Source organism: Cnephaeus nilssonii, assembly GCF_951640355.1.
Source record: "Cnephaeus nilssonii genome assembly, chromosome: 2".
Classification (NCBI taxonomy): Eukaryota; Metazoa; Chordata; class Mammalia; order Chiroptera; family Vespertilionidae; genus Cnephaeus; species Cnephaeus nilssonii.
In genome coordinates, this window is record NC_137073.1 from 4,808,432 (window position 1) to 4,821,102 (window position 12,671).

At 41.1% G+C, this 12,671-nt stretch overlaps 1 protein-coding gene across 1 annotated transcript in view; it reads left to right on the plus strand.

Moving 5' to 3' along the window:
- Positions 1-12,671, plus strand: part of LOC307110044 (phospholipid-transporting ATPase ABCA3-like) — a gene marked incomplete at both ends in the record, with an annotated part of 343,983 nt that overhangs the window by 164,061 nt on the left and 167,251 nt on the right. The window contains 2 exons of the mRNA XM_079789089.1: positions 8,455-8,626; positions 11,525-11,819. Of these exons, the coding sequence (XP_079645215.1) occupies positions 8,455-8,626; positions 11,525-11,819 (467 nt within the window). The remainder of the gene's footprint in view (positions 1-8,454; positions 8,627-11,524; positions 11,820-12,671) is intronic.

The following is a 12,671-nucleotide window of genomic DNA, read 5'->3' on the forward strand; positions in this document are numbered from 1 at the left end:
AAGAATTTCTTTTGGCATATGTCTGAGATTTTGCTGCCTGTGGATTGCTCTAGTATTTTTATGGTTTCCCATCTTATGTTTAGGTCCTGTATCCATTTTGAGTTTACTTTTGTGTATGGCGTAAGTTGGTGATCAAGCTTCATTTTTTTGCATGTATCTGTCCAATTTTCCCAACACCATTTATTGAAGAGACTGTCTTTATTCCATTGTATGTTCATGCCTCCTTTGTCAAATATTAATTGAGCATAGTGGTTTGGGTCAATATCTGGATTCTCTATTCTGTTCCATTGATCTATATGTCTGTTCTTGTGCCAGTACCAGGCTGTTTTGAGAACAGTGGCTTTGTAATACAGCTTGAAATCTGGTATTGAGATCCCTCCTACTTTATTCTTCTTTCTCAGGATTGCTGTGGCTATTTGGGGTCTTATTTTATTCCAGATGAATTTTTGGAGAGTTCTTTCAAGGTCTGTGAAATATGCTGTTGGTATTTTAATGGGGAGTGCATTGAATCTATAGATTGCTTTGGGTAGTATGGACATTTTAATGATGTTGATTCTACCAATCCATGAACATGGTATGTTCTTCCATCTGTTTACATCATCCTCTATCTCTTTTTTCAGTGTCCTGTAGTTTTCTGTGTAAAGGTCTTTTACCTCCTTAGTTAAGTTTATTCCTAGGTATCTTAATTTTTTTGGTGCGATGGTAAATGGGATTGCCTTTTTAGTCTCTCTGTCTGTAAGTTCACTATTGGTGTATAGATTTCTTGGCATTAATTTTGTATCCTGCTACATTGCCAAATTCATTTATTAAGTCTATTAGTTTTTTGACGGAGTCTTTCGGGGTTTTTATGTACAATATCATGTCGTCTGCAAATAAAGACAGCTTTACTTGTTCTTTTCCAATTTGGATGCCTTTTATTTCTTCTTCTTGTCTAATTGCAATGGCTAATACTTCCAGTACTATGTCAAACAGGAGGGGTGAGAGTGGGCATCCCTGTCTCGTTCCTGTTCTTAGGGAAATGTTTTTAGTTTTTGTCCATTGAGTATGATGTTTGCTGTGGGTTTATCATATATAGCTTTTATTATGTTGAGGTATGAGCCTTCTATTCCCACCTTGTTGAGAGTTTTTATCAAGAAAGGGTGTTGGATTTTGTCAAATGCTTTTTCTGCATCAATTGATATGACTATGTGATTTTTATCTTTCAATTTGTTTATGTGATGTATCACGTTTATTGATTTGCGGATATTGTACCATCCTTGCATTCCTGGGATAAATCCTACTTGGTCATGGTGTATGATCTTTCTAATGTACTGCTGGAGCCGATTTGCTAGAATTTTGTTGAGGATTTTGGCATCTATGTTCATGAGGGATATTGGTCTGTAATTCTCTTTCATTGTGTTGTCTTTATCTGGTTTTGGTATTAGGGTGATGCTGGCTTCATAGAAGGAGCTTGGAAGTGTTCCTTCCACTTGAATTTTTTGGAATAGTCTGAGGAGGATAGGTTTTAGTTCTTCCTTGAATGTTTGGTAAAACTCTCCTGTGAAGCCATCAGGCCCCGGGCTTTTGTTTGCCGGAAGCTTTTTGATGACTGCTTCAATTTCGTCCATAGTTATTGGCCTATTGAGCTGTTTAGATTCTTCTTGATTGATTTTTGGAAGGTTATATTTTTCTAGGAATATGTCCATTTCCTCCAGGTTGTCCAGTTTGTTGGAATAGAGTTGTTCGTAGTATTTTGTAACAATCCTTTGTATCTCAGCGGGGTCTGTTGTTATTTCACCTCTTTCATTTCTGATTTTGTTTATTTGGGTCCTCTCTCTTTGCTTCTTGGTGAGCCTGGCTAGAGGTCCATCAATCTTGTTTATCCTTTCAAAGAACCAGCTCTTGGATTTGTTGATCTTATGTATTGTTTCTTTGGTCTCTATGTCATTTATCTCTGCTCTGATCTTTGTTATTTCCTTCCTTCTGGTTACACTCGGCTTTTCTTGCTGCTCTTTTTCTAGCTCTTTGAGTTGTACGGTTAAGTAATTTATTACCATTGTTTCTTGTTTTTTGCAATAGGCTTGTAGAGCTATGAACTTCCCTCTCAAGACTGCTTTCGCTGTGTCCCATAGATTTTGGATTGTTGTGTTTTCATTGTCATTTGTTGCCATGATGTTTTTTATTTCTTCCTTGATCTCTCTGGTGACCCAGTCCTTGTTTAATAGCATGCTGTTTAGTCTCCATGTGTTTGATTTCTTTGGATTGTATTTATTGTAGTTGATTTCCAGTTTTATGCCACTGTGATCTGAGAAGATGCTTGATATAATTTCTATCTTCTTGAATTTGAAGAGACTTTGCCTGTGACCCAGCATATGGTCTATCTTTGAAAATGACCCATGTGCACTTGAGAAGAATGTATATTCTGTGCCTTTGGGGTGAAAGGTTCTGAAGATGTCAATTAATTCCATCTGGTCGAGTGAGTCATTTAGGATTGCTGTTTCTTTGCTGATTTTTTGTTTAGAGGATTTGTCCAGTGGTGATAGTGGGGTGTTAAAGTCTCCTACTATGATTGTATTGCTATTAATCTCTCCCTTGATATCCTCCAGGAGTTTTTTTTATGTATTTGGGTGCTCCTATATTGGGAGCGTATATGTTTACCAGAATTATTTCTTCTTGTTGGATTTCTCCCTTTAGTATTATGAAGTGGCCTTCCTTATCTCTTGTTATGGCATTTACTTTGAGGTCTATTTTGTCAGGTATAAGTATTGCTACCCCAGCTTTTTTTTCATTTCCATTTGCCTGAAAGATATTTTTCCATCCCTTCACTTTCAATCTGTGTGAGTCTCTTGTTCTGAGGTGGGTCTCTTGTAGGCAGCATATATATGGGTCGTGTTTTTTTATCCATTCAGCTACTTGATGTCTTTTGATTGGAGCATTTAGTCCGTTTACATTTAAAGTTATTACTGAAAGGTATTTCTTTGTTGTCATATCTATTTTTATGTCTGTATTCCTTCTTACCTGTTTATTTCTTCTTTTTACAGTATTCCCTTTAGCAATTCTTGCATTGCTGGTTTGGTGGTGATAAACTCCCTGAGGCTTTTTTTGTCTGCAAAGCTCCTGATTTCCCCTTCAATTTTGATTGATAGTCTTGCTGGATATAGTATTCTTGGATTCAGTCCTTTGCTTTGCAACACTTTGTATACCTCCTTCCATTCACTTCTAGCTTGTTGTGTTTCTGTTGAGTAATCATTTGATAATCTGATGGGTGTTCCTTTGTAGGTAACTCTCTGTCTCTCTCTTGCCGCCTTTAGGATTCTCTCTTTATCATTTATATTTGCCATTGAAATTATGACATGTCTTGGTGTGGGTCTTTTGGGATTGATCCTGCTTGGGACTCTCTGTACTTGCGTAACTTTTATCTTTCCCATATCCGGGAAGTTTTCTGTCATTATTTCTTCAAATAGATTTTCTAATCCCTGCTGCTCTTCTTGTCCTTCTGGCAGCCCTATTATACGCATGTTACTTCGTTTCAGGTTGTCCCGAAGCTCCCTTAGGCTTTCCTCCTGCTTTTTAATTTTTTTCTCCAATTGCTGTTCAGATTGAGCTTGTTTCTGTACCTGATCTTCTAACTCACTAATTCGGTCCTCTGCTTCTTGTAGTCTACTGTTGAAACTTTCCATGGTGTTTTTGATTGTAGCTATATCACTTTTCATTTCTTCCTGATTCTTGCATAAGTTGTTGATTTTCTCATCCATCCGATGTATAAATTCCACGATCATTACTCTGAACTCCTTTTCGGTCATGTTGCAAGCTTCAGTTTCACTAATTTCCTTCCTTGGCGACTCCACATTTTCTTTCCTCTGTGAGTTATTTCGTTTCCCCATTCTGGCTATTACCAGAAAGCTCAAGCTTCCGTTTGCGTGGACCTGGGCCGTGTGCTGTGGGGACTTTGCTCCACCTGAGTTTCACTGAAGTGCTCTGACACTAGGACGTGTGGCTGCCTTTGGTTGGCGGGAACCAGACTTGCCCAGGGTCAGTGTCCCCAGTGTTCTGTGTGGTCTCGTGTGCACACTTAGAATCAGGGGCCCTGTCTGCACCACACTGTTGGTATGTGCCGAAAATGAGATCCTTAGCATGTGCCAGGAGTCAAGAGTTTCCCTGTGTCTGCACCAAGACTCGAGTGTCAAAGTCTCTGTTGCCTTGTGCGGTTCCTCGTTGAGAATCAGGGTCCCTGTGTGTGCATGCACCAACAATTGGGGTCGCTGGCTCTTAGTGTGAATGCGCTGTGAGTCAGGGATCCCAGGCAGCTGTGTCCGGCGTGCCAAATTCCCTGAAGTGGAGCTGCGTCCTGTGTGTGCTCTCTCTACTGAGCCAAACCGGCTAGAGCGCACATTCTTAAAATCCTGAAGGTGAGCTAGCTCCGTGAACTCTCCCAGAGTCCCAGAAGGGGGGCGGAGTCCGTCCTGCGCGCCAAATTCCCCAAAGGGAAGCCCCTCTGTGCACGCTCTAAGAATCCCTGAAGGGGGAGCTGTGACCCGCAAGCCAAATTTCTCCAAATTCCCTGAAGGGGAGCCCTCTGTGCGCACTGACAGATTTCCCCGACGGGAGCTGCTTCTGTCCCGCGTGCGCCAAATTCCCTACGGGGGAGCGCGTCCCTGCGCAAAGCTCGGCAGCTTGGGCGAGGGGCGGGTCTATCAGTTACTATGGCGCTATCCGAGCACCTGCGGGGAGGGGGATAGGCTCTTTGACTCACAGAAATCTGCGGGGAAGTCTGGATTCTTGTTGTTTGTCGGTCTGAAGCTGTGATAGCAGTTCTCTGTCCCCAGTGGCTGCAGGGTCCTGGTTTGTGTCAAAAGCCAGGATCCGAGTCTCAGGCAGCTCTGTTTCCCAAGATGGCGTGGTCTCTGCGTCCGCACCAGCCGCGGAGAAGTGTCCGCTTTGTGCGCGGGGCTCCATCATCTAGGACTGCCCAGTTAGGGAGCCCCTTGGAAGACCTGCAGAATCTAACTGACCCTAGCTCATACACACACACACACCTCACCTCACACGTCTACACTCTTCTCTATGGGTTCCTCACTCACACTCTCTCTCTCTCTACCTTCCTGCCGGTCGCCATCTTTTCCCCTCCTGTCATCATTTACTTCCTTTTCTAGTGATTCCTCCTTTTCTTTCATATGTGGGCTGTTTCTTTGTCTCCCCATGTTCGCTCCTCTCAGGGTGTCTGGTTATTGAAATGTTGATCAGAAGGTACAAACTTTCAGATATAAGATGAGTAAGTTCTAGAGAATACAGGTCTCCACAGTGCAGTATGGTAACTATATTTAATAATAATTATAAATTTGAAATTTTCTAAGACAGTAGATCACAAGTATTTGTTTCACCCAAAAGTCAAAAGTAACTCTGTGAGGTGATGAATGTGTTAATTAGCTTGACTGTGGTAAAGATTTCACAATGTATACACATACCAAAACATCATGTTCTATACCATAAATACATACCGTATTTTCCGGCGTATAAGACGACCCCAAACTTTTCCAGTTAAAATATAGAGTTTGGGATATACTCGCTGTATAAGACTACCCCTCTTCCAACGCACAGCAAATAAAAATTAAAAAAAACATCAGATTTAATTTCAATATGGTAATTTTAATTCAAATGCTTATGACATGCAGGTACTTAGCAGGAAATCTGTCACTTATAAACATAAGGCTGTTTGTCATCAAACAACGTACATAATAAAAAGGTAATATGCAAATTGCATCACTCCGCTACGCCCACAATTGGGCCAGCTGGAGGTGCAGGGGGCGGGACTCAGGGTGGCCGATTGGCTGGCGGGAGGAGTCGGGGGCAGAGACTCCTGAGTGTCCAGGATGCCTGCAGCTTGCTCCGCCCTTCACTTACACCTTCCCGGTGAAACGCCCCCTCACCTTGTCATCAGAACTGAGTTAAGTCACTTCTTTCCACAAATCCTGGTGAGTGGATTTTCTTCTACCATACTTGTACAGTGCCGCCCTTGCTCCTGAGTCCCCGCCCCCCGCTCCTCTCACCAGCCTTAATGGCGGGCGCTGCAGGAGGACCCATGGGGCCGGCAGAAGGTGCCGGTGCTGGAACTCGGGGTGGCCGATTGCGTAGCTGCCGGCATCAGTTTTCCACCAGCACCAGTTTTCCTCTGGCCACCTGCCGATCGGAGCGCCTCCAGCCAGCACCATCGGCCACCCCAAGTCCCGCCCCAGCTTTAGGGAGGCGCTCCAATCGGCAGGTGGCCAGAGGAAATGGCGCCAGGTGGCCAATTGCGCTGGCTGGAGGCGCTGCCATCCGCAGGTGGCCAGAGGAAAACTGGTACTGGCGGAAAACTGGTGCTGGCAGCCAGGTGAAGGAAAGTCTATTGCACAAAACTTCGTGCAACGGGCTTCTAGTGTAAACATAAAACAGTGCAAGTGGATTAAACTTTTCCTAATTCACTCTAAAGCTGAAAGAAAGGATAAGACAATAAACTCATAGGAGCTACCATGCTGTTTGTTTTCTAAGCTGTCAACCAAACTGGAACTGATGATGATAGGAGGAAGATAACAAACAATAGAGAGAGAGCAAGTGCCGGGCAAGTCCCTGGCGAGTTAGCAATGCCGCTTCACTGCAGTCCTCAGGAGCAAGATCTGAGAGGCAGAGAAGGAGGTACAGTAATAGGATACAAGGGTGGGCCAGATGGGTGAAAGAGGTGTGTTTTTCTGGGCACAGCTCTATCTCTTTTTTCCATACCCCGGGCATCCTGGATGCCTGCAGCTTGCTCCACCCTTCACTTACACCTTCCCGGTGAGGCGACCCCTCACCTTGTCATTGGGACCACATTAAGTCACTTCTTTCCACAAATCCTGGTGAGTGGATTTTCTTCTACCATACTTGTACAGTGCCGCCCTTGCTGCTTTCATACGGTCGCCGCATACAGTGGGGGGAGCTCAAAAGTGGCCACAGCCGCATCCCCGCCATATGCGGCGAGCACCCGGCCGCACTCCATTCATTTCAATGGAGCCGGACGGAGACCGTATGCGGCACAAAAAGGAGCCGACCGGAGACACTTGCGGTCTCCATCCAGCTCCATTGAAATGAATGGAGTGCGGCCGTTTTTGAGCTCTCCCCAACTTATGCAGTGACCACAGATTCTCCAGTCTGTTTCAGAAGTTTCAGCACCCGCCCTATAAGACGACACCCGGCATATAAGACGACCCCCGACTTTTGAGAAGATTTTCCTGGGTTAAAAAGTTGTCTTATATGCCAGAAAATACGGTATATAATTTGTATATGTCAGTCATACTTCAATAAAGCTAAAAAAATAAAAAAGATAAATAGAAGGAAACAAGATCTTAGATATAAACCAAAATATATCGGTAATTATGTAAATGGATGAAATAAAATTTGGATGCCACCTTTAAGAGAATGTGTGTATGTTTGTGTATGTTTTTGCCTGTTTATACATTTATTTGGAAAATACCTCATCAGGATTCTCTCTAGGTATTAAGAATTTTTTTCTTCCACTTATTTATATTATCTGATGGTTTCCTAATGGAAATTTATTGCCATTGATTATAATATGAAGAATTAAAAACTTCAGATGACAAAAATATTAAATGATTATTTTAGAAAGCATAATAGTCCTCAAGACTTTTAGTATCAACCAAAAGGCAACCCTGCACGGATGTTTTAAAGCAGGGTTTTAATATGCATATTTGATCTTTAAAGGCTACAGAAGTCATAAATCTACTCATTACTGAGAAGGTCACAATTCAGAATGATTAATGTTGTGTTCCATACAAATGTTAATGGGAGGATTTAAATTACCTTGATAGTTCTATGGCTTAGAAAAAATACATCTTTTAAATCATGTATTTCTTACCAAGTGTTTTATCAATTTAGTGTAATTTTTCCTGTCTTCAGTATACTGTGATATATATTTTCTATTATTCTACTTAGTGCTTTCCTTCTCAGATTGTAATTACTTGTGTATATCTCTTTATTCTTCTCAAATATCTATACCCAAAGACCCAGCTTTAATCATAGGAAGTAGTAGGAAATGTAAGAACTTAAAAAAAATACCTACTAGCCCATGTCCCCATAATTTCATAAAACACATAACATTGTAACCCTCAAAAGAGAGTTACTATCTTTCATGAAAGGTAAGTTCTTTAACTTGTATAAATTCATCTTAATGCAACATAGATTATATTCAAATATTTTTGTTATGATAACACAGTTCCTCAGAATTATTGGAACTCTGCCATGAATTGCTGTTATCCCTCTGGCCAGTTTACTGGGAGCCCCTATTACCATGCTGCCTCAAAACAATATTCCGACAGTCAGTGAGAATGAGGAAGGAGGGTCCACATTTGGAACTTTCTTTGACATTCCCCAAAATAATATAGTTTAAGGCTCTTGTCAAAATAAAATTTTTTGTGCTTTTTCTGTGTACTTGTGTGTATGTAGGGTCAATAAACTGGCAAATTCCCAAGTGGATATTCTACCCACCCCATCCTCTTCCTTGGAAGGCCAAAGAAAAAGGCGAGACATGAAGCAGAATAGGATTATGCCCAGAAACTACAACACACCAGTTTTCTCCAGACTGGATGAAATTGCTAGCATTGAATTTAACACTGGGGTGAGCACATTTACTAAGAATTTAAACAATAAGTTTGGTTTGTGTTTGAGATGTACAATTTTAAATATGAACTTACAAGATGTTTGAAGGTTAGCCATAGAAGACCCAGACAGATATGATATCCTGATGCAGGAGAAATGTGTTCTAAAGAAAAGACAGCTGCTACTCTCACTATTGATATTTTTCAGAATCATTTTGAAAAGTACTCATTCATTTTCTCATAAATTGTCCTTGTTCAGATCTAACACAAAACTCAAGATTTATGACAGTTGTGATCAGATGATACTGGTTGATCAGATTAGGGGTATTTTTTTCACTGTGAATCATAGTTTGTGTATTAAAACCTATAAAAGGGAGAACCAAGATAGCAGTATAGGTAAACACTGGTACTTGCTGCCTCCCACAACCATATCAAAATTACAACTAAAATACACAACAACTATCATCCAGAACTGCAGGAAAACTGGCAGAGTGGAAGAACTACAACTAAAAAAATAAAGAAGAAAGAGCATTGAGACTGGTAGGAGGTGCGGAGGCCTGGATGTGTGGAGGTGCAGAACGGGCTGGCACCCGGGTGTGCCACTTTTTAATCAGGAGGGGGATACAAGCTCCTGCATGCTCTGAGCTCCAGTGCTGGGCAAGAATTTGGGGGACCGAGGCACATACAGGGCGAAACTGGACTGTCTGGCATCGGGGCAGCTTTTTTCCAGACGGAGGTGCGTGCAGCAGCAGTCGGACCTCTCTGGTGCAGGACTGACTGGCAGCCATTGCTGTTTGCTCTGCCCTGGAGACTCCCTGACACTCCACCCAATTTACAACCCTACCCAAGCTGTGTGCAGTGGCTTTTGAATATGAATGTCCTGTCCTTTCTCAGCCTAAAACCAGTCAAATTTCAGCTGGCAAAATGTCAGGGAGCCCAAATCTATCTAAAGAAGACAAAGGCCAACGCTGCAGCAGCCTGCCTTGCTTCACATCTGGGCCTCGTCTGGGTACTTCCAAACCCGATACAAAGAGGAGGAATCTACAAATCTCTCTGTAGCTCCTGCTGGGTGGCCCCAGGCAGTGGCTGACTTTGCGCCTTCTTGGAGATCCAAGAGCCAGTGTACCCAGTGGTCAGTGTGAGACCATACAAGATTACAACTTTTCACACCGGTAAGTGACACACTCAAGGGGCAGACTCAGTGAGCACCAAAGCCCCACTGAAGCAAGCCCTGCCCTATAAGGGTGTATCCTGCACAGCAGCTCTTCCATTGTAGACACAGCTGGTCCTCATAGCCAATTTGCCTGGAGGTAAACACAGGAAGCAGCCAAAATGCAGAGACAAAGAAATGTGTCACAAATGAAAGAAATGAAAGAAAGCAAACTACTGGATATAGAGTTCAAAACCACAGTTATAAGGTTACTCAAGAATCTTCTAGAAACCTCTGAGAAACTTAGTGAGACCTTCAAGGATCTTAGTGAGAATGCCAAAAAAAAAAAAAAAAATAGAAAAGAACCAGTCAGAAATTAAACATACACTGACTGAAATAAAGAATAATACACAGGGATTCAACAGTAGAGTAGAGGATGACAAGAATCAAGTCAAAGATTTGAAATACAAGGAAGCAGAAAACACCGGACTGGAAGAGCAAAAAGAAGAAAGAATCCAAAAACATGAAGATAGTGTAAGGAGCCTCTGGGACAACTTAAAGCGTACCAACATCTGAATTATGGGGGTGCCAGAAGAAGAGAAATAGTAAGATATTAAAAACCTATTTGAAGAAATAATGACAGAAAACTTCCCCCACCTGGTGAAAGAAATACACTTACACCCCCAGGAAGTGCAGAGAATCCCAAACAAAAGGAACCCAAAGAGGACCACACCAAGACACATCATAATTAAAATGCCAAGGGCAAAAAACAAAGAGATAATCTTAAAAGCAGTAAGAGAAAAAGGGTTAATTACCTACAATGTTGTACCCATACGACTGTCAGCTGATTTCTCAACAGAAACTATGAAGGCCAGAAGGGAGTGGCAAGAAATATTCAAAGTGATGAACAGCAAGAACCTACAACCAAGATTGCTCTACCCAGCAAAGCTATCATTTAGAATTGAAGATCAGATAAAGAGCTTCACAGACGAGAAAAAGCTAAAGGAGTTCATCACCACCAAACCAGTATTATATGAAATGCTGAAGGTTATTCTTTAAGAAGAGGAAGAAGAAGAGAAAGGTAAAGATAAAAAATTATGAATAAAGTTACAACAAATACATATCTATCAACAAGTGAATCTAAAAATCAAATGAATAAAAAATCTGATGAACAGAATAAATTGGTGAATATAATAGAATCAGGGGCATAGAAAGGGAGTGGACTGACAATTCTCAGGGAGAAGGGCATGTGGGGGTGTAGGAAGAGATTGGACAAAGATCTTATATCAGGTATGCAGTACCTATGGAGGTGGACAGATTTTTAATCTAACAAGAATATAAATACATTTCTCTAATAAAGATTTTTTTTAAAACCTAGCAAAGGATAATACTTTCATATAAGTTTTATAGGATATTTCCTTTTAAAATGGAGATATAGAAGGGTGATTTTTTTAAATATTAAGTAAAAGAAATAAATATGATTTTGTTTTTCTAATCAGAAGCACTATATGTATATTAATGAATAAAATCATTAGAAAAATTTTCATATAGTTAGATCAGAAACCAGATTCTAATTATTTCCCTTATTACCATAAAACTTTTCATACCAGCTTGTTGTTTTCTTGGATCCAATTCAAGGATATATTTGTATTATATGTATATATCTTCTGCTGTAAAAAATTGAATCATTTATATTAATGGGTTTCAATATGAATATCGTACTTGAGTCACCAACAATTGTACTGCTATGTTTTTCTTCTCTTTTCAGTTTCCACTTTACTGCCAGCAATTTTATTGCATGTTTATAAAGAGAGCACTATTCAGTTTGCGTAACTGGAAGCTGATGTTGCTACAGATATCAGTAATTGTCGTTGTCACTGCATATCTATTAACAACTCAAAACTTACTTTCTGAGGTACCCATCAGAGAAATTGATTTGAGTCAGTATGGTCGAACAGTTGTGCCTTACTCAGTTTCAGGGGAATCTGATTTGGCTATGAATTTCATAAAGAACCTTAAGATTTTTCTAATGTTTAAGAACCAAGAATTTCATGAAGCACAAGGTAAGACCCATCTATAATAATAAAAGTGTAATATGCTAATTAGACTGGATGTCCTTCCGGATGACCTTCCAGACAAAGCCAGGGCTGCAAGGAAATCCCAGGTCCCAAGTGCCTGCTGGCAGCCTGAGGGAAGCCCAGGTCACAGGTGCCAGAGGGAAGCCAGTGCCGGCAGCCAGGGAAAGGAAGGCCTATTCTTGCATGAATTTCATTCATCGGGCCTCTAGTAGGAAATAAAGAGTCTGCTGCTATATGAAGACACATTTGTATCGCTTGCAAAAAAGAGATTTAACTATGGTATTTAGCTACCCATTTCTTTCTTTTCCTACAAATGACCTTAGAGGCAGCTAAGTAAGAGGCAAAAAATGTACACTAAAGGCAACTGACCACAAAAGTAGTAAATAATTAATGGAGGTGTTTTGGCACTGGGTGGTCTTTCAGCTAATTGTACCACCATTCAGAGGACGGGTAAAATAGCCAAAATACTATGTTGTGAAATTTAGCATAGATTTTTATTCTAACAAGAATATAAATATGTTTCTCTAAGCTCTCATAAGGTGAAATGTTGGTTTTAAGAAGGAAGATTGCTCTTTAATCTAGTATATTGGCTTGTTCATAAGTGGCTGCCTTACCTGATTTGGCTCAATGGATAGAGCATTGGCCTATGGACTGAAGCATCCTGGGTTCAATTCTGGCCAAGGGCACATACCCAGGTTTTGGGCTCTGTCCCCAGAGGGAGGGGGGATGCAGGAGGCAGCTGATCAAGAGTATCTCGAGTATCTCTCATATTGATGTTTCTCTCTCTCTCCCTCTTCCTTCCTCTCTGAATCAATGAAAATATTTTTTAATATATTT